This window comes from Hippopotamus amphibius, chromosome 9, assembly GCF_030028045.1.
Source record: "Hippopotamus amphibius kiboko isolate mHipAmp2 chromosome 9, mHipAmp2.hap2, whole genome shotgun sequence".
NCBI classification, from domain to species: Eukaryota; Metazoa; Chordata; class Mammalia; order Artiodactyla; family Hippopotamidae; genus Hippopotamus; species Hippopotamus amphibius.
In genome coordinates this window covers 80,437,052-80,462,058 of record NC_080194.1, presented here as the reverse complement: position 1 = coordinate 80,462,058, position 25,007 = coordinate 80,437,052, and the positions used below count along the sequence as shown (strand labels likewise).

The 25,007-nt window shown below is 43.5% G+C and overlaps 1 protein-coding gene across 2 annotated transcripts in view; it reads right to left on the bottom strand.

Moving 5' to 3' along the window:
* Positions 1–25,007, bottom strand: part of ETS1 (ETS proto-oncogene 1, transcription factor) — a 127,068-nt gene that overhangs the window by 58,834 nt on the left and 43,227 nt on the right. Inside the window, exon 1 of one of the 2 annotated variants that reach the window (XM_057749322.1) lies at positions 4,142–4,577. The exons of the other annotated variant lie outside the window; for it this stretch is intronic. Coding sequence (XP_057605305.1) covers positions 4,142–4,223 — 82 coding nt within the window. The 5' untranslated portion in view covers positions 4,224–4,577. Of the gene's footprint in view, positions 1–4,141; positions 4,578–25,007 lie in introns of those variants that run through there. 2 annotated transcript variants of the gene reach the window in all.

Sequence of the window (25,007 nt, the reverse complement as noted above, 5' to 3'; positions counted from 1 at the left end):
ATCCTGACCTACACTAACCAGCTCTCGGTTTTGCAGAGATTTTGATGGAGCCCAGAGCAAGCTGGGCTCTGGGAGGTTGACCGCAGGCTGGTTTGTCTCCTAGGGGGAGGTGATCCCCCTACAGGGTGGTCTGGTCTCTTTAAGAAAGAAAAAAAGTTACACAGACCAAAAAAAAAAAAAAAAAAAAAACACACCAGCAATACAAACCAACCAAAAATGCCAGGAATGCAAGCTTTGCCAACCAAATAAATAAATAAGATGTGAGATACTTTATAATAACTGGACATGATGCCTTTCTCAACCCTGCATAACTGAAAAACTCTACATTTCCCTGAGCCCTAGTCTTGGTGGCCTTCCTGCTTCGAGGCAGCACTGACAACCTCCATCACCCACAGTAACTCACTGATCCCCGAGCCTGTAACTGACAGTCGGGTCCTGGAGATGCTCTGACATGCTGAGAGTTACCTGGTTCACTCTGTTTGCTGTCAGGGCACAGAATGCAGTGTGAGATCTCAGGAGGCAGATGAAAGGGTTCTCTTTAACTTTACTCTTTTCTCTCAAATAAGAGATTAGGAGAGGTGCATAAGGCAGCTGGAGCCCCTATAAAACACGTCAAGGGCCCCTGAAAATTCTACAGCTGTCAGGGTCATTTTGTGCTCTTATTGTGGGTCAGTACTGTTTTTTAAGATTTGCACACGGTAATATATGCAATTCTCATCTCAACCCTATGAGGTAGAACGATTATCACACTCATTTAACAGATGCAGGAGCTGGAGCACAGACAGATGAAGTAATTCATCCAAAGCCACACAGCTAGCAGTGGCAGAACTGAGATTCAAACCCAGATAGCCTGGCTGCAGAATCCCTGCTCTGAAATGCTGGGCTCATAGTCACTAATGGCATGTGGTCCATGGGGTTCTGGAAGCACAGTGAACAAGCAATCCTAAGAGCCCCACAGCTCTGCCCTTTTTTCTTGTCTGCACTGATGAAGACACAAAGACTGACCAAAGGCACTGGGAGAGGGACGGAGCTTATTCCTATCTCTGAGGGTAATTCAGGTCCCCAAAAGATGGACATCCTTTCCTAGGGTAGGAGGGGGGCTGATCCTTTCATTCTTGTAAAAGAGCAAACATCCAGAATTAGAATGCCTGCTTTTCTCTGGGCATTATGCTCACCTCCCCAAGAAGGTGGAGTGGGGAAGGAGAGGAAAAATTAAGCGGCTGGGGAATGTATTTGCTTTGGCACTCAGCCTCCACCCCTTCTCAGCAAACTCCACACCAGGAGGGAACGCCACAGACACTCTATGGCTTTGTTTGTTTTAATCTATTTAAGTTCTGAAAACCTGGCAATCATGTATTACAATCAAAGTGATATATCCAACTTTACACTTACAAGGAAAGTTCAATGCCAGTGTTATTTCCAAGTATATATTAATTTGGCACTTAAAGCTGTCAAAATTCCTGTGAGGTCTCAATCCAGAATAAAAGTGAATAAAGGTTCTTGATCAGGTCCTAGTCACTGAGACTGGCAACTGACCCACAGCTCCTGCTGGGACACCCACCTCCTTCCTGCCTCGTTCTCCAGCACTAACATATTGAGTGAGAGGGCAGGGGCAGAAATCCTGGTTTAATTATTTAAACCAGCTAAGTTCCCAAAATAGTTGTCTCCACTCATAGGAAACTAAACAACGCAAAGAATCATGCTGACAAATATTTAAGTCACAGCTGTAGACACAAAGCCACGCTATGAGAAGTTAAACTTTAAAAATGTCCTGTATGGTCTGATGGGCAAAGCAAATCCCCACTTTACCACTCAGTGTCTTTTCCCACCAACAAAAGCAGGCAGCCCTGGCCAATGTTTCCTGCATCCTTGCACCTGCAAGTTTAAGCCTCAACTGAAGTTTCTCTGCTAAGATTTACAGAGGTAACTTGCAGTATTACTCAAGGCAACTTGTTCACTGAGGTGGTAGAAACAGGGATACATTTTACTTGAAAGGCTAGCTCACTAGACATTCTTAAGTAAGTAAATTACCTTCTCTGTGCTTCTATTTTCCTTTCAGAGATATGGGTATGAAATTCATGTATATGCTATTAAACCTCCAGAAAAAAATAAGCTCAAATTTAGTTATTATATTCTATATATATTTTCAACTTTCTCTTTAGTTTCCTCAAGATAACGCCAGAAATCAAATCTCGTTACAATGAATTGCCCAATTTCTTTGATCAAGGTTGTGTTGAAGGTTGCTGACAAAATTGGATCAGTGGCTCGTAAAGCTTTTTTGCAAAAGAAGAACACTGTAAATTTGCTTATTGTAATGGGTTACGCCTGCAGCATCAGGCCTCACTGTCCCCATTTTACAGATGGGGAAGCTAAGAATAGTAACTTGCTCAGGATTTATTTTTATCAATAACCAACAGAATAGCACCATATACTTAAAACCTCTAATATTTACTAAATTACTCCCCCTAAATGCTTCCACTGTTTACTGTGATCTAAAACATGTGTTGCTAGAGGCTCGTTTTCCTTCCCAGCACGCCAAATCCATTGTAGGTTCGTGGACGGACATATCGACATGATATTTCCCAGATGACCAAGTCTGTCTCTTCCCCATAAACACACATATAAACAAAGCATACTTAAGGAAAGGACCTATTGGTTGAGACCTATCTTTGCTGGGAACTCTCCTTTCACTTCCTCTATAAATGCTTTGAATCAATTGTGACTAACAGAATTCATTCCAACTGCCTTGAACCCCTCAACACAAACATCACAGCAGCAGCATTTCTGAACTGTAGCTCTATGTGCCTGAAATGTCTCCAAGGTTCTAGTTCATCTCAGCATCCTTGTGACAACAAACAACCTTAGTCTTCTTGCACCTCCCAGGGAGCAACCCTGGGCTTGAGTATCAGGGGGTCTAAGAGGAGAAGACACCACTCACTACTGTGTCTTTATTAAGATTTCTGCAGGATCTCCAAATGACAAAACGTCTGCTTGGCTTGTGTTGAAAGTTTAAACAGATTAAGAAAGGGTTAAAATAAGCAACTAATTACGGCCGAGTCAAAGAAGTGTTAACCACGGGGAGCAGCCACTGAACTTATCGATAATCGATAATCGGATACAACAGAGCAGCACGTTACTGTGATTAATTATTTTCCAGAAAGCATCACCTTCTCCCTACATCCTTCTCTATACCTTTACCTCCAAAATCACGAATCTCTAAGGATAGCTGGCAGTTCCCTATTCTAAAAGAAAGCATCTTTTCTTCTCAAATTGCATTTATTCCAGAAACTCTAGAGCTCCAGAGTCCATTAAACTGCTTAGCACCAAAAACTGTATCTAAGACAAAAATGAAATTTCTTTCCTATCCCTTTCTTCTTCAAATCCTTCAAATCCAAGAGTTGGATAACACACCAACCAAACTCCCAAAGTCACGTTTGGTGTTGAGAGGTTTTCCCTCTTCTAACAGATCTTTGGTACCAAGGGATAAATTTATGGCAGATTAGAGAGAGGGATAAAGTGAGTAACCTGCATGAACAGAATAGGGATGTTTTCCGGAGTTAAGATGATCATTTCAGCTCTGCTCGCATCTCCCTAGCCTCAACTCAGAAAAGAGAAGCTAGACAGCAGAGGGACATGTGACAGGGGAGCTCAGGAAGGCAAGACATTTGAAAATGTGCTTGAAGGCCAGCCGGTTAGACACCGTTTGGGCTCTTACCACCTAGGGCCCTCCACCCACCTCCAGTTCTGGGGGATGTCTGTAGGGTCAGGAGATGATGTCCTCCGCGGCAGTGTCCACCCTCCTAACGTTTAAGGAATAAGGCCAGAGGGTTCCCGCTCATTTGGAAAAATAAAAAAGCAGGAACGGGGGTGCTGGACAGTCTAAAAGCTTTTTCCCATTACTCACAAAAACACAGCTGTGAAAATAAATACCCCCCCCCCCCCCAAACAAGGGTCTCGGGCCACCAACAGTCCTGCTCTTCCTCCTCTCCACCTCTCTCCAGCTGCCACCAGCATCGCCTGCTCAGGCAGAAGCTCAGGCAGAAACGCACCACCGCCTGGAAGGGAAGAGCGAAGCGGGGAGAAGTGGAGGAGACCCCGGGGGCCGAGAGCTGGGGTGGGGGCCTGGGCAGTCACCACTCACCCGGGGAGGGGAAAAGCTCCAGATCCACCTTTTCTGTCTTGATGATTGTGAGAGTCGGCTTGAGATCGACGGCCGCCTTCATGGTGCCAGGAGTGGGGGGACAGACGGGACTAGAGCAAGTCTGCTGTTATTCCTGTTTTTCTTTTTAATGGGGATGAGTAACAGGGGAAAGGGGACGGGGAGAATCGGACCTTCTTCCCTAAAATCTCAAATTCTCGCTGACTTTCCCCCGCGCCCAGAAGGTGAGCGCCCGGAACTCTCTCCCGGGTAGTTGGCACTTTGCGGGAAAGTGCGCGCGCCGGGTCCCCGCCTTGCCTGCGCCCCGCCGGCTCCCGCCTGGTCCTCGCCCGGCTCCCTCCTCTCCGCGGGCAGCCGCCTGCGCTCGCGCTCGCCCTCGCCCTCCGGAGCCGACTCCCTCCCTCGCCCGCACGCTCTCCCCTCCTCTTTGGGGCGTTGCTCGCGGCGCCGAGTCCCAGCCAAGGGCCTGAGCGCTCGGCCCCCTCCCCCAGGACCTCCGCGGGGGGGAAAGCGGGGGCGGGGGGCGAGGGGCGGGCGCGGCCGAGGGGCGGAGCCCGCGGCCCGCGGCCAATCGCCGGCGGCGGCCCAAACCGAAAGGAAGGCGGGGCGGAGCTCGGCGCCCGCCGCGCCCTCCGCCCCCGGGGCCCTGCCTCCCGGCCGCCGGGGAGCCTAGCGCGGAGCCGGCGGGCCGCGGAGCCCCCTGCCCGAGCGGGAGGGTCCCGGGGCGGGCGGGCCGGCTGGGTGCCCAGGCCGCTCCGGCCGTTCGGGAAAGTCCGTCCGATTCTCTACGCATTCTTGAGGACTTGGTCACCCGCTCCCGCCCCCTCCCGGGAGCGGCATAGTTTTCCAAGTGCGTGTCCATCATTCATTCACAAAGACTGACACACAGGACGTGAGGCAGCGGCTGGAGGGGCGTGCGTGCGAGCCGGCGCAGGGGGCTCGAGCCAGTGTCCTCAGAGGGCTCTGGGAATATGGGACTCCTGCCGGTTAGTGAGTCAGGGATCCGGAGTGTGTTGCTGGAGGAGCCTTCGATTTTTCAAGAGCCCACCCGTGTCATTGTTAAATTTCAAAAATGAGCTGTCCTTGATAAGGATCGAGCCCAAGGCAGCCTCCTGGAGACCCCAAAACAAAGGGGTCTGTATTATTGGGAGAGTCAAGAACAGGGCCCCCAAACTAGAATCCACTCCTGGGCTTCCTTAAGCTTCCAGTTTCCCTACAGCAGTGGTTGGGTGAAAGGGAGAACTAATATTCTGTTCCTCTAATTATGTCACCATTGGCCCAAGTTTGGTCTTTCCTTTCACAGACTCTCCTCTACTAAATAAAACTGATAACCCTCCAATCTCCGCCATCAAAAACGTGATGCACAGGCTCTGTGGTTTCGAATTTCTGGAGTATATCATTTGCAGCCATGACAGAATCCCAGTACACAGCCCCCTTTTCCATTTGGGAAACCCAGAGGCTTCAGATACTGTAACATGATCCTGCATAATTAATGGTTTGCCACTGGCACGTTGGTTATCCTAAATGGAGAGAGTTGGTCCAAATGAACAAAACAAGCAGTAAACATAGAGGTGCAAACCTACACACACATATGTATAGCTGGAGCCAGGCACTGATATCTATCTTTGATGAACTAAAAGATTAAACATAAATCTTCCTGAACGACCTCAGAGAAAGCTATTTTTAATACTGTTTCCTGATTTCTAAGCATATGTTAACTCCCACCACTTGGCTGTAACTGTAACCTCAGCCTCTGATAAGTTTTAACACACCTGCTTACCTTCATCTAATTCCAGTTCTGTCCCCTTGAAGTATTAGTAACTTACAGGTTTCCCACAGCCAAGGAGAGAAGGAGCCAAGAATAGGAGGTAAATCTCGAGCTCCTCGTTCAAACTTCAGATTACATTCCTCTTCCAGTGACCAGAGGGAAGTATTTCTATGTGATAATCCTAATTGTTGAGGGATTGTGGTCATCCAGCTGTGTTTCCAAAAGGTATGAGAAAACAATGCTGGCCCCCAGATGACAAGAACAGATCCATCTGATCCTGGGAAAAGCTGAGGGAAACAGCGCATGAATGAATTGTGCATTTACACATTCAAATGAACAGCAAAGAAAAGGATCTTGAACCAATCCTGCCTTACCCGCTGTGAATACATCAGCCAAAGATCGGCACAAATCAGGAGTTGCTTTGGGGAATTTTGTTTTATTGATGTTATGTTAAGGAAATGCTGGTATTTTTCAATCCAGGTGTGAGTATTCTATTTCAAAAATAGCGTCCTCAGAGCGAGTCCTGTCTCTTTCCCTCAGTCCGTTTCTCAGCTTTCTTTCCCAGGCTAGCCTAAACACGGCTGCTAAACATCCCCCTCCACCCCCCCTACCCCAAATTAGACATTAAAAGAGCCCACCATGATGAATCCAAAAACACTGCCCACTCCAGCAATGGGGGAATTTATTCCTTCAATTCTTCAGTGATGACAGCTCGACTTGTCAATCATCCTTTCTAACTCAGTCCTGAAGCACAGAAGCTTGAAAGGTTTGACTGCAAATCAGGGAATGGGTTTTGGGAGATAGCCAGGGGCCACCACAGACTTTCAGGAAAGTTACTCCTGCAGGAGGCCAATTGTGAGTATTGATGTTATCAGAAGTTATGTATCTAACCTCAGATCTGGTTGAAACAAGGAGCACTTAATATGGTGAAGTTAAAGTATTTTTACATATCTGGGATATTAATAATTTGATCAGGTCTGCAATGATCCCACTTAATCTGATCAATTTTGATCAATGAAATTTTTATTCTCTCTAGGACACAAGTAGATATTTCTAAACGTGCCTATGCACTTTAGATGATATTTCTGTCTTACCGCATCCTAAAAAACAGTGCCTCGTCCAGTGCCTGACACATTGCAGATGTTCAATAAATGGGCGTTGAAAGTGAACTATCGCCTTCCTGGTCACCAAGGGGCTTTTACTTGGCCACCATTGCTTTCTAATTCAAAGGTTAAGTGAGTTTGATATGCTAGCGCTTGTGAAAATAAGCTAAATAACGTCAGCCATCTGCCTCTAGGTCTGACCTTTGTCTGGCGTGGCCGACCAGGAGCTCTATTCTCCTGCACTCCTGTCCACTGGGCTTCATCTGTGCCTCAGTTTCCCCACTAACAAGACGAGATGATCTGAGCTTTGCCCTTCCTTCCCTTTGGGCAAGTTGTTTCAAGACTGTATCTGATTTTTAAGGCACTCAAGAAAAATCAACCAAGAAATGACTTTTTGTTTTCGCTGGTAGTGTAGCAGTCTGCTCCTCCTGCACTTGAGAGAAAGCAGAATTGTATTTTTAAATTGTAATTCCCAAGACTTAGGGAATCACGCCCAGCTAGTGCTAAAATTCCTTAAACCGGAAACATCACATCAAAGGGTTAAAAAAAGACAGCAGGATTTGAGGGACATGGGTGTGGAGTTAGTTAATGATATCAAGAACACATTCACATTTTTATAAAGAATTCACTCAAAGACATAGAGTATGTAAAAAACATAAGCTTTCTCTTTTAAACTCCTCCCTCAACTTCCACTCCCACCTCAATAAAGAAGAAATATAAAAATACACCTAATTTTAAACAATCCTGGAAGACAGACTCCCTCTTCGGAAGTGTGCTGGAACACGTTGTCTGTTTCCCGCGTCTTGACCGTCAACCAACATAAGAATCTCTGAGTTCTGAGCTAAAATGTGCTTTAATAGAGGTAGGTGCAAAAACATTCAGACCACTAACGGCTGATCCAGAGCAAGTTTATGACTCACAGATGTTGATTTACTGGTTTAAATGTAAGATTGAAAAGAAAAAAAAAAAAGTCCTCCATTAACAACCTGCCCGCTTTGCGTTTGTGGTTGTTTTTCTCTGAGAAAAAAGGCAACAGTCCCCCATCACACACAGAAACAGGCGTCTAAAGCTTAACGCTAAAGCAAGCGGTTTCTATGTGATAAGTTGAGTCACTGAAAAGCACCCTGGGGGGAGAAAGATGCCTGGGGCTTTGATATCTACCATTATCGAGCTGCCATAAAAGGGAGAATTGGAGAAAATGAAAAGAACTCTCTTAATTAAACTCTGATGCCAAAAGGCCTTAGGGTCAGTTCAGAAACCCAAGTGGGGGACTTGGAGCTGCGCTGTCGCGACTTCAGGCTGGCTCTGTGACCTCACCAAAGCCACTTAACCTCTTTGTGTCACAACCTCATCTCTGTTTCAGGGAAAAAAATCACCCCTGGCTCTCCCAACCAACCATGTAATACAGACTCATTAACTATTGTTTAGAAGGTACAATAAACAATGAGCGATAAGTAAGGAGGGAAGCTGGGGAGGAGAGGGCGGGTGGGGAGAGGGGAGGACCCGGGGCCTGTTTGCCCTGGGAAAGTTCTCCAGGATAAAACCAAGATGAGCATGAGTAGTGTAAGCTCTGGAATAAGACTCAGATTCAAATTCCAGTTCTACCCACGCAGCAGCTGAGTTACTACACGGAAGTCATTTAAACAATCCTAAACCTCAGTCCCTCCCTGTTTAAAGTAGGGTTGTTTGGAGGATTAAATGAGATAGTGCATGCAAAGCATTTAGCATAGTGTCTAGGTCAGAAGAGGAGCTCAATTAAAGTTAAATCACTGTCACTGCTATTAAGAGCCAGTAGGGACTTTCCTGGTGGTGCAGTGGTTAAGAATCCGCCTGCCAACGCAGAGGACACAGGTTCGATCCCTAGAGCCTGTGTTCCACGACAAGAGAAGTCACCATAATGAGAAGCCTACGCACCGCAACAAAGAATAGCCCCTACTCGCCACAACCAGAGAAAGCCCGCGGGCAGCAACATATAACCTAACACAGCCAAAAATAAATTAAAAAAAAAAAGCAAAAAAAACTATTTTAAAAAAAAGTGATGGTAGACGGTAGGATATAGGAGGAACCACATAAAAATCTTCTCCATGGTCATTCCCTTTGCAGAGTAACGTGGACTCCCTATTCACCTGAACTGTCTTATGGACAGAAAAGGAGAACGATCGTATCTAATTTTAAAAAATCACCCCAAGCCCCTCCCTCAGTCGCTGATTTGGGAACCTGCCCAGTTTCGGCCTCATTGGAGAAATTCCAGCATCACCTGGTTAGGAGAGAAAACTGCAGACTTGTATTTAAGAATCATGGAAAAGTTGTATTTCAAATTCAGAAGGAAGATAACATTTGCCATGCCTCTTTGGAGACAAAACCTTAGGTCTTGGCTTTGTCACGTGTTAGAGTTAGATGGAGACTCTTAGAGATAGTCAAGTTCAACTCTCCTATTTCCAGAGGAAAAAATGACTCAGAGAGTAAGTCATTCTGCCCAAGGCCACACAGCCTGAAAAAGACAGTGTCAGTTCTAGAATGGGATCCCCTGATCACAGCTCTGTCGGGGTGTCTCCTTGGGTTTTATCGATACCACACTGCCTGGGAAGTCACTGCCATTCAGCGTGGTCTGTTCCCAGACATTCTTGAGAAATGAAGCAGGATACAGTGTACACGGGACGAACAGGTGATCAGGCTCAATTTCTAGAAATCGAACAATCTCCTCTGCACTGGATGTGTTGTCTTTGGGCGAGCACGCTGCAGGGTAACCACACTAGCATTCCCTGTGGGAGGCAGCTTGGCATGGGCTGTAAGGAGAGAAAGGGTCTGGGCTGGCTCTATTGCTGTCTGCAGTTTCTTTAGACTGTAATTATGAACCATTCAGCTGCATCTGCAGCCCCAACAATGTGGGATGGTTGGGCCTCATCCACAGACCAGGCGACATTTGAAAATCCACCAGTTCAGACAGCACGTACTTCTCTTGCAGCAGCTCAGGCTCTGCCCACACAGAAGGAGGTGAGGAGCTGCCAGTCAAAGCTCCAGGGTCCCAAGGCTCCCTCCACGCCACAGTCAGCTCGCTTCCTTGAGGCGAATGGAGCACATTACCCAGGATTTTTGCTCCCTCCTGGGCCTGGGCCATGCAGAATGCTGGCTACCCTGGAGCCTTTGGGATCATGTAGTATGAATTCCAATGTGAGTTGTCCTAAATTGGCCTCCGGAGGAGGTACAGGGACGATGGCATTAGCACAAAGGGCAGGAGAACCAATAGTCTTTAATAACATGGCAGAAGCAGAGAACCAGGCTCCTGGCTGGGAGCTCAGAACCCCAGGAGAACAGGATCCCGCCCCCCTCCCCACACTGCAGGTGGTTTCTTCTGGTGGAAGGCTAAGGCTTTCCTCTGATCTTACCCTGCTTTTCTCTTGGGTTACAAAGACAACACCAGATTTCAAAACAGATGTTCTTTGCAGTTGTGGTCTGAATCTTAAATTAAGATAATTTTATTGTGGAATCTTCCCCTTCTTTTCCCCCCTTTCATTTTGAAATGCAAAGTCAATTGCCCCAAAGGACCAGCATTTACCACCCTAGAGATGAAGGAGCAGGGATGGGGTGGAGAATGTCTCCATCCAGGCCTAGATGCTGGAAGTTAAGCAGAAGAAGCAGAGAGCACTAAACAAAGAAATAGCTCTAAGAGAAAAAGGCAAAATGGTACAGGAGGAAGCAGTCGAGGGGACCTTTGCTGAGAACAGCGGAAGGATGGGCAGCGGAGAGACACAAGAAGGTAGAAGTGCAGCGATTCTATGTCCTTGTCATCCTGGGACTTAAATCTCCAAGATTCCAAAATGAAACTGAGGCCTGGATATGTATCCAGTACCTTCACAGAGTCAGTTTCATTGACCTGCATGGACAACAGTCAAGGAGCCACAATCAAATCAGCAGGAGGTCCTCAAGCTGGAAGAATTACAAACGATTCACCTCAGTGGAGGTGAAAGGAGGTGACCGCAGAAGATGCAAGGGAAGGTCAGGCTGAAAATCTACACCAAACACAGAGGGTATTTCTCAGTCTTTCCCTGACATGGACATTTTCTGTATGCGAAGAATTTTCCTCCTTATCCCCACAAGGCGCCCTTTTGTGCCCAGCACACCCCAAGGGAATATTTGAATACACACGTCTGCCTCCCACACTCCCTAAGGGTAACGACTAGTTTCTGTCATCACCTCCAGTGCTCAGCTCGAGACAGTAGAAGCTCAATAAATTATGCTGATTCTTTAATTACTGAACAGATAACTTCTTAAAATTCCAGATACAGATCTTGAACTCAAATATCAGTCTTTTTTTTTTTTTTTCTTATTGTTTGGTCTAATGTGAGACCAAAAAGTTGCTCAAAGTTGCCTAAAGTTTAAGACTAAAGAGGTAACCAGGTGACTCTTTTCCAACTGAAAATGTCCTTATAAAGTTTTAATCTGCTGTTCTCATCACCTGCCTCTCATGCCCTTAAAGGAAAATGTTGTTAAGGTCACCATATTCATTTTGTTTTTCATCTGAGTATATACGGGTATAATTTTTTGTGAAAATGGCATTTGGCTTACCACAAAGCAAACCAGTCATTTTGTCATCAGTCTGAACGTTTACGCAGCATACTGTTCATATATTGTCAGAAGCAGTCTTCAGGAATATCTGAACTTTAAGTTGAACCTTGTATTTCACTGATTATCATGAAGGTAAGATGCAGAATCACTATATCCATTGCATAAAATAAGCGAATACATGAAATGAACCCAATTTTCTCCATCTTTGTGAGGAAGAAGAGTTAGACATTTTATAGGGAGTCCAGTGTCTGTTACAAATCTCCTCCACCTTCTCAGATTTACTCCCCAGAAGCAATGCATTTTTTTAAATTGTTTGGCCACGCTGTCTGTAGGCATCCCCTCCAGTGAGAAAGGGGATGTGTTGAGAGGAGATGGGGAAAGGGGAGGGCAGGAAAAGTTAACTGAGCTGCTACCACCTAGAAGGTGGCACAAAGACACACAAAGAAAGCCCAACCTCTCTGGCTGGCTGGACAATAGCAGACAACATATCCCTGAACTTAATCAGTTATATCTGCTGATGGATAATGGAAATGTTACAAGGGAAAAGCAGGCTGATTTTAAACCATGGAAACCAAGGGGAAAATGGGTTTGGTTAGGGCCCACCACTGCGCTAAGCTGTGATGAGAATCAGAGACACACATCATTTTACGTCACTTTCTCCGTGCTAGTTACACGTAACTAGTCCAAGAAAAAATGAAATATGTCACATTGAGAACATCTTACTAGCCAGGAAGTATAACATTCTTTGAAGCTGTCATCTACAAATATCTCACTCAGGCATCTATTCCTCCTTTAACTTCAGCATCCTCCACTGCACAACATCACTTCTTCATAATTAATTTATACGAATCCTTCCTTTGCCAATGCTGAATCTAGTAACAGAGGAAGTGGGATCCAGAACACTTTTTAAAGTTCCTTGTGGTTTCAAATCTCTTATTGTATGTGTACTGTCCCGAAAAACACATGCACAGAATCTGAAGTTTCATAAATATGCAGGAACATAAATCCATAAAGACAACTCTAGGGTGTCCAGTGTAATTATTCATATTTAGAATGTACTGAGCACCACATATGCCACTGACAGAACAACAACAGTAGAAAAACAATCTCAAGAAGGGATATGTGAACTTCTCTGGGATTACAGCTCCCATGTAATTCTCTGTTCTTCAGGGCCAAAGAGATGAAGCCTTCTTTAATTTATAAGAAGCCAGCTGGGCTCACTCGGCACATTGCATCACCCCTTGTGAAGGAGTCAGAATGAAGCCAATGGTCCTGGCGATGACACAGGAGGTGGAAGAGACCCCAGCTCACATCTCATCTATCTAGATTGGCTCCTGTACAATGAAAACCTTTCTCCCTTAGCACTGGTGAAGAGAAGAGAAGCAAATCCAGCATGTGTGACGTGCAAGGAAGCACCATGTAATCAGTCAGGCTGGGGAAGTGCTTTCAAGCGTTGGGGGCTCGAGATGATGGGTAATGATAGGTAAGATGGAGAAGGAAGAAAGTAGAAAACAGAGAAGTCATTTCTTAATGGAAATGTATTTCATCAGATTGATAAGAAACATGTGTTTTCCCTAGACGGAGAGACCATCTTGAAAGATTTCATCACACAAAGGCCTTGCGTGGAAGCAAGCACCACGAGGGACCCGCTGGGGTGGGGGGGGGGAGGGGAGGGGAGAGGGGAGGAGGGAGATCCAGCTGGTTGGGGAGCTGGCGGCAGGCTGTGGGAGGAAAGCACAAACGGTGGGCGGTTCTCTTGTGGCAGGTTCCCAGGAGAGGTCCCTTTCCAGGAATTAAAAATTCTCAATAATGTTCAGAATTTTGAAAAATCAAAAAGATTATGGACTTTTCTTTCAGGGAATTCCACAGCCTTGAAAGAGAACAGATGGCTGGCAACCACCACTGCAGACCCAGGAAAGGCCCTGCATCTACATATACTCCCCATTTTTAGTGAGCTAATATATTCTCTCCCGGATAGTATTTTTTTAATTGAATGGGATGGAGCTGAGGTGTGGAGGTAAGGAGACAATTCCAAATAAATGTCCCCGCTTCCAAAGAGCCCATACAAACACCAGCAGTTTTTTGCCAAATCAACTATCAGGCTTTGCTTTCCTAACTACAAGGAATGCACTTAAACTCTAAGAGAACTGAGGAGGCAATGGGGTAGAGAGGTTAAGAGCACAAGCTTTGGCTGCAAGTGGGCAAGAGTTTGAGTCAGCTTGGCCCCTTTCCAGCTATAAGTCCCTTGGCCTCAGAATGCCTCAGTTTCTTCATCTGTAAAATGGAGCTGATCATAGCACCCAGTTCACAGAGTGGATCTGAGGATGAAGTCATTTGCACTGTTTGTAACTCAGAATGAGCACTGGACACTACTTTGCTGCCATTATTAATTTAAAAAATTGGGATCGTAACTCTGAATTTGGTGACCATAAACTTGAAGTGAAGCATGGAAGTTAATCCAAGATGTGATAGATAGTGTTCTCATCAAGAGATGAGGACATGATGGTCCCATTAAACTCATGACATAATAATAAAGATAATTTTAAGTCTGAGTATGTAAATCACACAAATCCGGACACCAGCCCCCTTGGATGAAAGGGAGTTAATTTCTATTATATAGATGTGAAATATGGTTGTGGAAATATGGTCACAGCTACATTACACACTAGCAGTGCAGAGAGGATTATGCAGCCTCTAGGATTCCTTCCAATACTGGGTTCTCCCCACTCCGGGTTGTAGGCTTGATACGCATTCAGTGATTTCATACAAACTGAGCAAAATAAGATCCCAAGCAAATGACCTCACTATTTGGTTTTTGAGCTGGTCACTAACTTAGCAGAATCTTACATACACCAACCAGTACATCCTGTGTATCTTGCTGCTTGAGGCATTCCCCAAACTAGCGCCACCCCCTACCCTGCCAACACACACCCCTTGCATTCACTTCATGGAAGTCTTTTCTTGTGTTATCCCATCTTATTTCTAACAGCCAGAAGGTTCCTAACAACTTAACCTGTTAAACTTCAGCTGAAAACCTGAACCTCTAACCATCTCTAACTGTGCCGTACCCATGCATTTTTAGTTACAGGATTCTGGGACCATGTAGCACCCTCTCCAAGCTTGGACTTGCCTCCTGGCATTGAGAGGATGTGTTTTACTTGCTGTGCTGACCAGCTGAACCCTAAGGGAAGGTACCCCACCTTGCCCATCGTGCTGCCTGTCAGCGACACAGATTTTGCTATTTAGGGGCATCCGCTACATCATTTGTATTCTGGCACCGCCAGTGCCTGGCATCTGGCCATGAAGGCTGGCAGCATGGAATACACAGAGTCTCCTCGCGAGTTGCCTGGTCCATTTGGCAAGATTAATGCCATATCATTGGGAAAGTGGACTTAATTGGATTTCTGAGACTGTTTAGTTAAGTCACCCCACCTCAGATCCAAGTTGATTAAAGTGTAGCTTTGCCCTTTCCAACAACCATAGCAAATAAATGATGGGGAAATACTCTAAAATGCACATGGCTGGGTCCTCTCTCTCTCTCTCTTTTTCTTTTTTCCTAGTGACTTTGGGGAGGTTTGGGCACGGATCCTGCATACACAATACAGTTCTTGTTCTTCTTTTCTCTACAGGGCAGCCTTGAATAGCTCTGTCTAAAATTATAAGCAGGGGCAGCCCTGGGCTTCAAGAGATCAGAGCCCTCATGCTGGGCCTGAACAAAGACCCTGCTTTTCCCCAACAATTAGCCCTGCAAAAAAGGACATCTATCTGCCGCTATTAAAACCACCACGTGCCTTCAAGTCAGCCCATTGTAAAGCTAATTAAATAACACGCCTCTCTCCCCATGCAGGTCTCCTGATTAGCTTTCCTCTGTCCAGAACCTCAGCAAAGCGCCTAGAGATAGAAGAGCTAATGTTCCACCTCTCCTACTGTTCCCCCATCACGGATCGCTGGCCTTTGAAAAGCCACCTCCTCGATGCTATTGGGTTTCTTCAGGGTCCATATTCATCCAGAGCTCACACTTGAGTCATATCCAGCTTAAAGGAATAGACAAATTTTATATTATTTTTCACTAATATGTATAAAATAGATAACTAATGAGAACCTGTTGTATAGCACAGGGAACTCTACTTCCCCTCACTGTACAGTAGAAACTATCACAACATTGTAAAACAACTATACTCCAATTAAAAAAGAGAGAATATATATGTATAACTGAATCACTTTGCTGTATAGCAGAAACTAACATAGCATTGTAAATCAACTATGTATACTTCATTAAAATTTTTTAAAATTTTTTTAAAAAATAAGGGACTTCCCCCGTGGTCCAGTGGTGAGGACTCCAGGCTTCCACTTCCACTGCATAGGGCGGGAGTTTGAGTCCTGGTCAGGGAACTAAGATCTCACATGCCACATGGTGCAGCCAAAAAAATAAATAAATAAATGATTTGGGAAGGCAACATTTCTGTCACAACACAAAAATCTTTGGTGGGAATCCACCCACATCACAGTGTGGAAGTGCTATCCCCACAGTGGAGTGTTTCTGAAGGACTTTGCATGGAAGTCGAGGAGCCTGGGAAAGACATAGCCAAGATGTCCACTCAGACCTGCCTGAAACAGAAGCACAAGCTTCTCAGAAAGACACTGCATAGGAAAGCAGAGATACCAGGGAACATCTCAACACTTTCTTTTTTTAACATGATGTAGAAATAACAAATTCCTTCAAAGACTCTTGCGTGCTAACCAGATGAAATCCAAGCATAGCCTAAATGGCCCAAATTGGCCCCCATACATCTCTCAGCCCTGTTTCACCTCTTTGCCTCCTGTCCAACAGTCCTGGACTTGTTAGAATCCCTTGAATATGCCCCAGTGTTTCACTGTTTTGTGTACTTTTACAGGCCTTTCCCTTTCTGGAAAGCCCTGGTCCACCCGTCCTATTCATTCATCAGAGAACAGCAGCAAATACCACACCTACCCCCTCCCACCCCCCCACAAGGTTTCCTGGGTCTTTGGGATAAAATCAGTCACTCTCATAACAAACTGCTTTCAAGTCAGCGCATGTGGGCTTCTGATTGAGCATTTACTATCTAGCTTCAAATAATCTCAGCCCTTCAAGGGCAGGAACTATATTCTATTCAAATTTTAATTTTCAGCTTAAAACACAGTGACTTGGACCTACTGACACAGGAAATGCTTAATAAATGTTGAAATAATAGAAAACTGAAAAAATGAATAAGTGAATGAAATCATGAATAAATGAAGGAATGGGTTCAACAACTATTTGATATTAAAAATGATCTCAGGGACTTCCCTGGTGATTCAGTGGCTAAGACTCATGCTCCCAATGCAGGGGGTCCAGGTTCGATCCCTGCTCAGGGAACTAGATCCCAACATGCATGGAGCAACCAAGAGTTCACATGCCGCAACTAAGGAACACACGTGCTGCAGCTAAGGAGCACGCCTGCCGCAACTATCTATTCGGCACAACCAAATAAATAAATAAGTAAATAAAATATTTTTTTAAAAAGTGATCTGATGAATGGATAAAGAAGATGTGGTACATACATACAATGGAATATTACTCAGCTGTGAAAAACAATGAAACTGGGACATTTGTAGAGACATGGATGGACCTGGAGACTGTCATACAGAGTGAAGTGAGTCAGAAAGAGAAAAACAAATATTGTATATTAACACATATATGTGGACTACAGAAAAATGGTACAAATCAACTGGTTTGCAAGGCAGAAATAGAGACACAGATGTAGAGAACAAACATATGGACACCAAGTGGGGAAAGCGGGGAGGGTTTGGGGGGGATGAATTGGGAGATTAGGATACCAAATTGTACACTCTAAATATAGGCAGTTTATTGTAAAAAATAAAAAAAAATTTGAAAAATAAAAATTAAAAAAGTGATCTGAGATGGTAACATCAGGCCCAGTTCCAGCTTCACTAGAGACGGCTCGGCATGCCTGGGAAAGGGCGTTATTATCTTATGACCTGGTTCTCTCCATTTGAAATAGTCCAATCTCATACAAACACATACACACTTTTCAGATACAAAAAAATTTTAATAATAAAATGAAAGGAGACCAGCCCTTTTCTAAATCTGTTTAATAGTTCTAGAGCTTAACTTTTCAAATCAATTCCAGTCTTTGAGGTTTGTAGCTCACTTAATCATCAGACCATACCAACCTTTCCTTCTAAGTGTTTTTAAGAGGACTCACCAATCTTCTCGAATGTCCTATATAGATGAATGGATGACTAAATTATAAAGTAATCCCATATACAATTTAAGTTTCCCATGGACCTCAAAATTAGCAGGAAAAAAAAATTAAAGCACTTGGCAAAACAAATTTTGAACTCTGCCAAATCCACAAACATTTAAAAACCGCCCAAAGTCATTGAACAATTCCCACCCCTAAAACGTAAAGCCTTACAGCAAAAGTCACTCCCTGATGGTTCTTGTATAAATTCACTTCCATGCACGATGCCATCTGGGGTCAGTGCTTTCCTTATTATTTTACCATCACAATCTCAACTTTTAGAAAGATGCGTTTTTCTAATATTTGAGGGTGCCTTCTATAGACACAGAGAAAGCAAGGGGATAAAGACACAGAGGAAGATTCCATGATCTTACAGCAATAAATAATCATATCAGCAAAGGAGTACAGAACCTCTAACCTAAGACCAAGGGAGAAAACACTGCCATTCCTTTGGCAGTCACTTTGTTCTGGCAAGCCTCCTACTTGCTAAAGTGGAAGGCCCACTTTATAATGATCTTAATGGATTGAAAGCTGTAAAATTAGATTCTGGCTGGCAATAAGCTCTTTATTACTTGCCTTTACCACAGTGAGCCTCCATTCTCAGATCTTGCTTAAGGAAGACTCATCCAAGACCTCTAAGATATGTACAAAGTAGGATAATAAATGAAGGCGAATCAATCTTCATTTTTAAAGCGATCTTTTTCCTCAAGGTATCACTTGGTGTGACTCCAAAGCAGCCATTGAGCGTTGACCATGTAAAAACTCCCACCTATTAATTTATCAAGGACAGATCAACTAAACTACATAGCAGAAATAAACAGTTAACAACAAAGATAAACAGAAAACATGTAGGAAGAGAAGAGTGATGGGAAATGAACGTAGGTGTGAATGCCATAGTATTAATCAAACTATCAAGTGTATATAATCAATGCCCTTTAATCAAAGAGTAGGATCATAAGAAAAGAAATATGTATTGTAAATATGACTACTGTCATGAAGGCATTGGGTACAAGAATTAAGTACAATGAGTAAACACAATATTATTTAGGTCTTAGAAAATAGCATACATTATTTGTGAGGGCAGTAGCCGCTTTCTAAATCCAATTGTGGTTTGGAGCAATGTTAAAAAGTATAATATAGACAAATTAAGACACACAAGAAACCTCTTATTAGGAGCAGGAAGAGCTTGGAATTGACCGCTGGGAGCAGCCATGTTGATAGTTCATGTCAATACATTCCGGTTAGCAGGTTATTTAAGCAATGACTTCAGGGTAATCTGGCTGTGTAATTCTACAAAGGGGGTCCCTTAGAAGAGCAATTAGGAGACATCCCTTTCACACTATTTTCATAGAGTCTGGGTCATTTCAAGTCCTTTATGTGCCAAACCTCAGAACTAAATGTAAGTAAGCACGGCTCCTTTCCTCTGATTGAAATAACAGCAACGTTCTACCTTATAGCCAGGAAGGTCACGTCCATCAACCTCTCACAGCACCTCTGAGAAATGTTCAGGCAGAGGGCAAGCCTCCTGGCCCTCAGCATACAGCATCTGTCCAGGGTGCAGAGACTTTCCAAGTTTGCATGACTCTGATCAAAGTTAGCTATGCAAAATACTGAAGGCACACATTCGCACAACTTTCACATTATTCCTATGTCCCGAAATACTCTCCTCTACCACTTGGAGACTTTCTAATGTGGTTTTCTCCTGCCAAGTCATTTGTCATCATTTGTTGGATTTCTTATTAGACCTTTTATCACTAACGTATCACAAACCGAGTCATCATTTTCCCACCAAGAAAGTGTGTGCAGAGGGGGAAGGAGAGAAGGCGTGGGGTGGCGGAGAGAAGACAATTTATACATTAATCCCTACCATCTCCACTCAAAATAGAATTAAGTGAAGCTGTCCTTAGGAGAAGGATACAGTAGGACCCCAAGTGATACACCTGCCTGAGCTAAGGAACGAATCAGAAGAGGAATGAGATCAGGATTGGGGATTAAGGGGAAGGGGAGGAAGGCATCAGGTCCCTTCCCACGGGAACTAAGGGGCAGGGGAAACTAACATGAGGAGGACTCCTGCGCCCAGAACATTCAACGTCTGCGTCCCATCTCCTTGCAGCTGCAGCAGGAAAATGTGGGGACACATTAGCAATAAGAGTAGCTGCTCACAAAATACGTATTTCTAATAGTTCTTCCCCATTTATATATGCTTATTGGGATTCTATAATAACACATTCCAACAGAGACTTCATGAGAAGTAGGACATGACATTACAAACGCACAAACAATACATTCTGGGAGATGTTTCATTGTTGTAAAGTCACAGACCCCAAATTCTTCACCAAAAGGCAAGTGAGCACCAGAAAGATAGGAGAAAGGGAAAAGAGATGGGGAAGAGACATGGAGGGTGGATTTCAGTTATTCTATGTATTGACACCTCCAATATTACAGGTGTTTCTACTTCCCTTGGCTTCACAGTGGTTATTTCTTCAAAAGGCCCAAATTAAACACATTAACTTTATTAAAAGCCTTTTGTATGGTCTGTAAGTCCGGGATGTTTTCCAGATAACTGTTGCTGACTTTGTTTGAAACTTATCAAAGACGAGACCAAAAGGATGAAAAAGAGATATAGATGTCTTGACAAATATGCTTGCATTAAACTGAGATTTACACAATTAATTCAAAACATCATGATGGCTTTTTCCTTTAAAATCTGCTGATTTTTTTTTTTATTCTTGGAGTCAAAATACACTGAAGTAACTACAAAATTAAATACTGCTTATTTGGGTTTAATTGCAATACAGGAGTTCAGGGGAAGGTGTCATGTTCCTAACTGCACACATAGTGGCTGCTTTCTTTCTTTTTTTTTTTTTTTTCATTTTATTTATGTATTTTTTTTGAGGTACACCAAGTTCAATCAGCTGTATTTATACACATATCCCCATATTCCCTCCCTCCCTCGGCTCCCCCCCACCCTCCCCATCCCAGTCCTCTAAGTCATCATCCATCCTCGAGTTGAACTCCCTTTGTTATACAGCAACTTCCCACTGGCTATCTATTTTACAGTTGGTAGTGTATATATGTCTATGTTACTCTCTCATTTTGTCTCAGCTTCCCCTTCACCCCCTGACCCCCAAACCTCGAGTTCTCCAGTCCATTCTCTGCATCTGTGTCCTTGTTCTTGTCTTGTCACTGAGTTCATCAGTACCATTTTTAGATTCCGTATATATGAGTTAGCATACAATATTTGTCTTTCTCTTTCTGACTTACTTCACTCTGTATGACAAACTCTAGGTCTATCCACCTCATGACATATAGCTCCATCTCATTCCTTCTTATAGCTGAGTAATATTCCATTGTATATATATGCCACATCTTCTTTATCCATTCATTTGTTGATGGGCATTTAGGTTGCTTCCATGTCCTGGCTATTGTAAATAGTGCTGCAATAAACATTATGGTACATGTTTCTTTTGGGATTATGGTTTTCTCTGGGTATATGCCCAGGAGTGGGATTACTGGATCATATGGTAGTTCTATTTGTAGTTTTTTAAGGAACCTCCAAACTGTTTTCCATAGTGGCTGTACCAACTTACATTCCCACCAACAGTGCAGGAGAGTTCCTTTTTCTCCACACCCTCTCCAACATTTGTTGTTTCCAGATTTTGTGATGATGGCCATTCTGATCGGTATGAGGTGATACCTCATTGAGGCTTTGACTTGCATTTCTCTGATGATTAGTGATGTTGAACATCTTTTCATGTGTTTGTTGGCCATCAGTGGCTGCTTTCTGTTGTTTATTCCTGGTTACTATTATTTCACATAATTTGCTTAAGTCCCAGCACGGTGTTTAATACTAGGCTACAGAGTCAGGCTGTCCTGAGCTCAAATTCAGGGTCTGTAACTTACTACCAGTGTAACTTTTGATGTTACTTCAACTCTGTAAAGTTCAGCTTCCTTGTCTGTGAAATGGAACTAATGATTACTCACAGGATGTTTTGATAAGGTTTAAATAAGATAATATATGTAAAATATTTGACAGTATCTGGCTCAAAATAAACAATAAATGGCAATTTGGGGGTACTTTTCAGGTTCAAAAAAAAACCACGTTTCAAACCAGACTTAGAACTCAGGTATCCTCAACCCACTAAGTTCACTATAAACCAAAAAATACTCACTTTTCGTAGTGAACAATGTTGAAGAACCACTTAATACAAATTATTATTTATGCCATAGATTAAGAAGACACTTCATAAACACAGGTGGCCTATGTATTTAAAATTTATAAGAGGGCCAAGACAATGAGGAAAGAAAAATCTTTTAACAAATAGTGGCTGGGACAATAAGATATACATATGCAAAAGAACAAACCAGATCCCTTATTCACACTATGCCCAAAAATGAACTCAAAGTCATCCTGGATCTAAACTGAAGAGCTAAAGCTATAAAACTCTTACAAGAAAGCATAAATCTTCATAACCTTGCATTAGGCCATGATTTCTTAGAAATGACACCAAAAGCACAAACAACAGCAAAACAAAACAAACAACATAGATAAACTGGGCTAATCAAAACTAAAAACTTTCGTTCTGCAAATTATCATATCAAGAAAGTAAAAAGACAACCTATATTAGTGGAGAAAATATTTGCAAATTATATATATATGATATATATATATATATATATACCTGCTAAGAAATGTATGTCCAGATTATATAAAGAACTCTTAGAACTCAATAGGAAAAACACAACCCACTGAAAAATGGGCAAAGATTTGAAAAGACATTTCTCCAAAAAAGATTATACAAACGGCCAATAAGCATACGAACAAATGCTCCAGATCATCAATTGCTAAGGAAACGCAAACCAAAACCACAGTGAGATACTACTTCACATCCGCTATGAGATCTATCCAAGAGACAGACAAAAACAAGCCCAGGTGAGAATGTGTAGCTATTGGAACACTTGCACATTGCTGGCGGGAATGTAAAATGGTGCAGCCAGTTTGGGAAACGGTTTGTCAGTTCCACAAACAGTTAAACATAGAATTATCACATGACCCAGCAATTCCACATCTAGGCATAAATCCAAAAAAAATGAAAAAATGTTCACACAAAAACTTACACATGAATGCTCATAGCAGGATTATTTCTAACAGATACAACGTGCAAACAAATGTCATCAGATGATGCACACGTAAGTTGTGACACAGCTATGTAATAGAAGAGAATTCGGTGATTAAAAAAGAATGAAGCACTGATACATGTTACAACATGGATGAACCTGGAAAATACGGAAAGAATCAGTCACAAAAGCTCCCATGTTGTATGACTCCATTTACAAGAGAAGTCCAGAAAGGGCAAATGTATAAAGACAAAATTAGACCAGTGGTTACTAGGGCATGGGGGCAGTGGGGAGGGAGAATAGGGCCGACTGCTAATGAGATTTCTTTTAGGAGGGACAAAAATGTTCTAGAATTGAATTGTGGTGATGATTGGGCAATACTGTGAATATATTAAAACCCCTTAAATTGTACGCTTTAAATGGGTGAATTGTATCATATATGAATTATATCTCAATGAAGCTTACTTCAATAAAGTTGTTTAAAAAACAAACAAACAAAACTCTGCTTTCCCAGAGGTGAAGCAAGACAAAAGAGAGAGAAAGAATTTCCAACCATCCAGTAAGCCTGCCCAGTAGAGTCTGTGAACATCATCCCAAGACCATTTGCTTAACCAAAGTTCAGTGGAAAAACATCTAACATTTCCGTGACCTTCTATTCTAAACTTCCTAAGTGGCTTAAAGAGAGGCTGCCCGGGAAACTCCAAATGGAACCTAAAAATATTATCTCCTGGCTTTATAAACATCAGCAACGCTAATGAAGTGAGGAGCAGCAGAACCAGGGAATGGAACGTTTCACTCAGGTTGGGAAGCCTGAGTGGAGGGGAAACTCATCTCTGGAGGCAGGCAGATTAGGGCCAGAGAGGGTGAAAATCAACACAGGGGCAGGAAGGAAAGACTAACAGGGAACCAGGGTGCATAAAGCAGAGCAACAGTGGCCACTACTCTAAACACTAAAACAATCCCTCCTCAAATCGGACCTTCTGTCCTGCTCTGCTGACCAAGTCTGGACAAATGAATGAATCTCACGAGGAACTCCACTCCGCCCCCCGCCCCCCACCTTCCCTTTCACACAACTTGGAAAGAGGCCATGGGGGAGCCCAGCTGTGCTGGTCTCTCCTTACCTGGAATCTGCAGCAGAAATGCTGTCCTTAGCATCCACCCTCCTCCCAGGGTCACCCGACTGCCCGGCGTAGCTATATTTGCTTTAGCTCCCCAGCAAGGCTGTGCTGAGGCTCCTTGAGGACAGGTGTGCCACCTTACTTTGTGGTCCCAACATCCCGTGCAGAATAAGAACTCTATATGTATGTGTTGACGGATGAAGGACAGAATAAAAGGGCTCTACCCCAGGTAAACTGAGAACCCCGAACCAGGCCAAACCTTGAGTTATTTCTGATTCAGCTGAGGACCAAGCCACCAACCACCCCACCACAAGCTGTGATGCGTTTGGACACCCAGGATACAGATGTTGATTACATCCTCTGCTCCATGGCAAGTATGAGGCTAAGTATTGGGGACAAGTCCCTCAACCTTAGAAGGAGAAGAGCCAGAACACAAAGAGCCTTCTGGGACAGTCTTGGAATTTTGTTTTGAAGGGTTTGGGGGGGGGTTGTTGTTGTTTTTTAATTTAGCGACTTAATTGATTTTAAAATTCTGGGTAGTTTTCACAATCATCCTGACAGATGAATTTAATAATACTGGTCTCTTTACCCAACAGACCTGAATTGAGTGCCTATGACAGGTCAGGCCCTCTGCCAGGTCCTAGGAACATGACAAGGACAAAGTCCTACCCTCAAGGTGTGTGTAGACTAACAGGGAAGACAAAAATCAGTGACTGCAACTCAGTGTGATGGTCTCTACAAAACAGGGTTAGCTCACCAATACTGGGGCCTGAACCAAGGTATTGACAATAACAGAGAAGATGGAATAAATTCAGGAGACACTTAGAAGATAAAGTTGACAGACTTGTGATTAACTAAATATGAGGACATGGTGGTCATCTGCTGCTTTTCTCTCCCAAGAATTTTCCC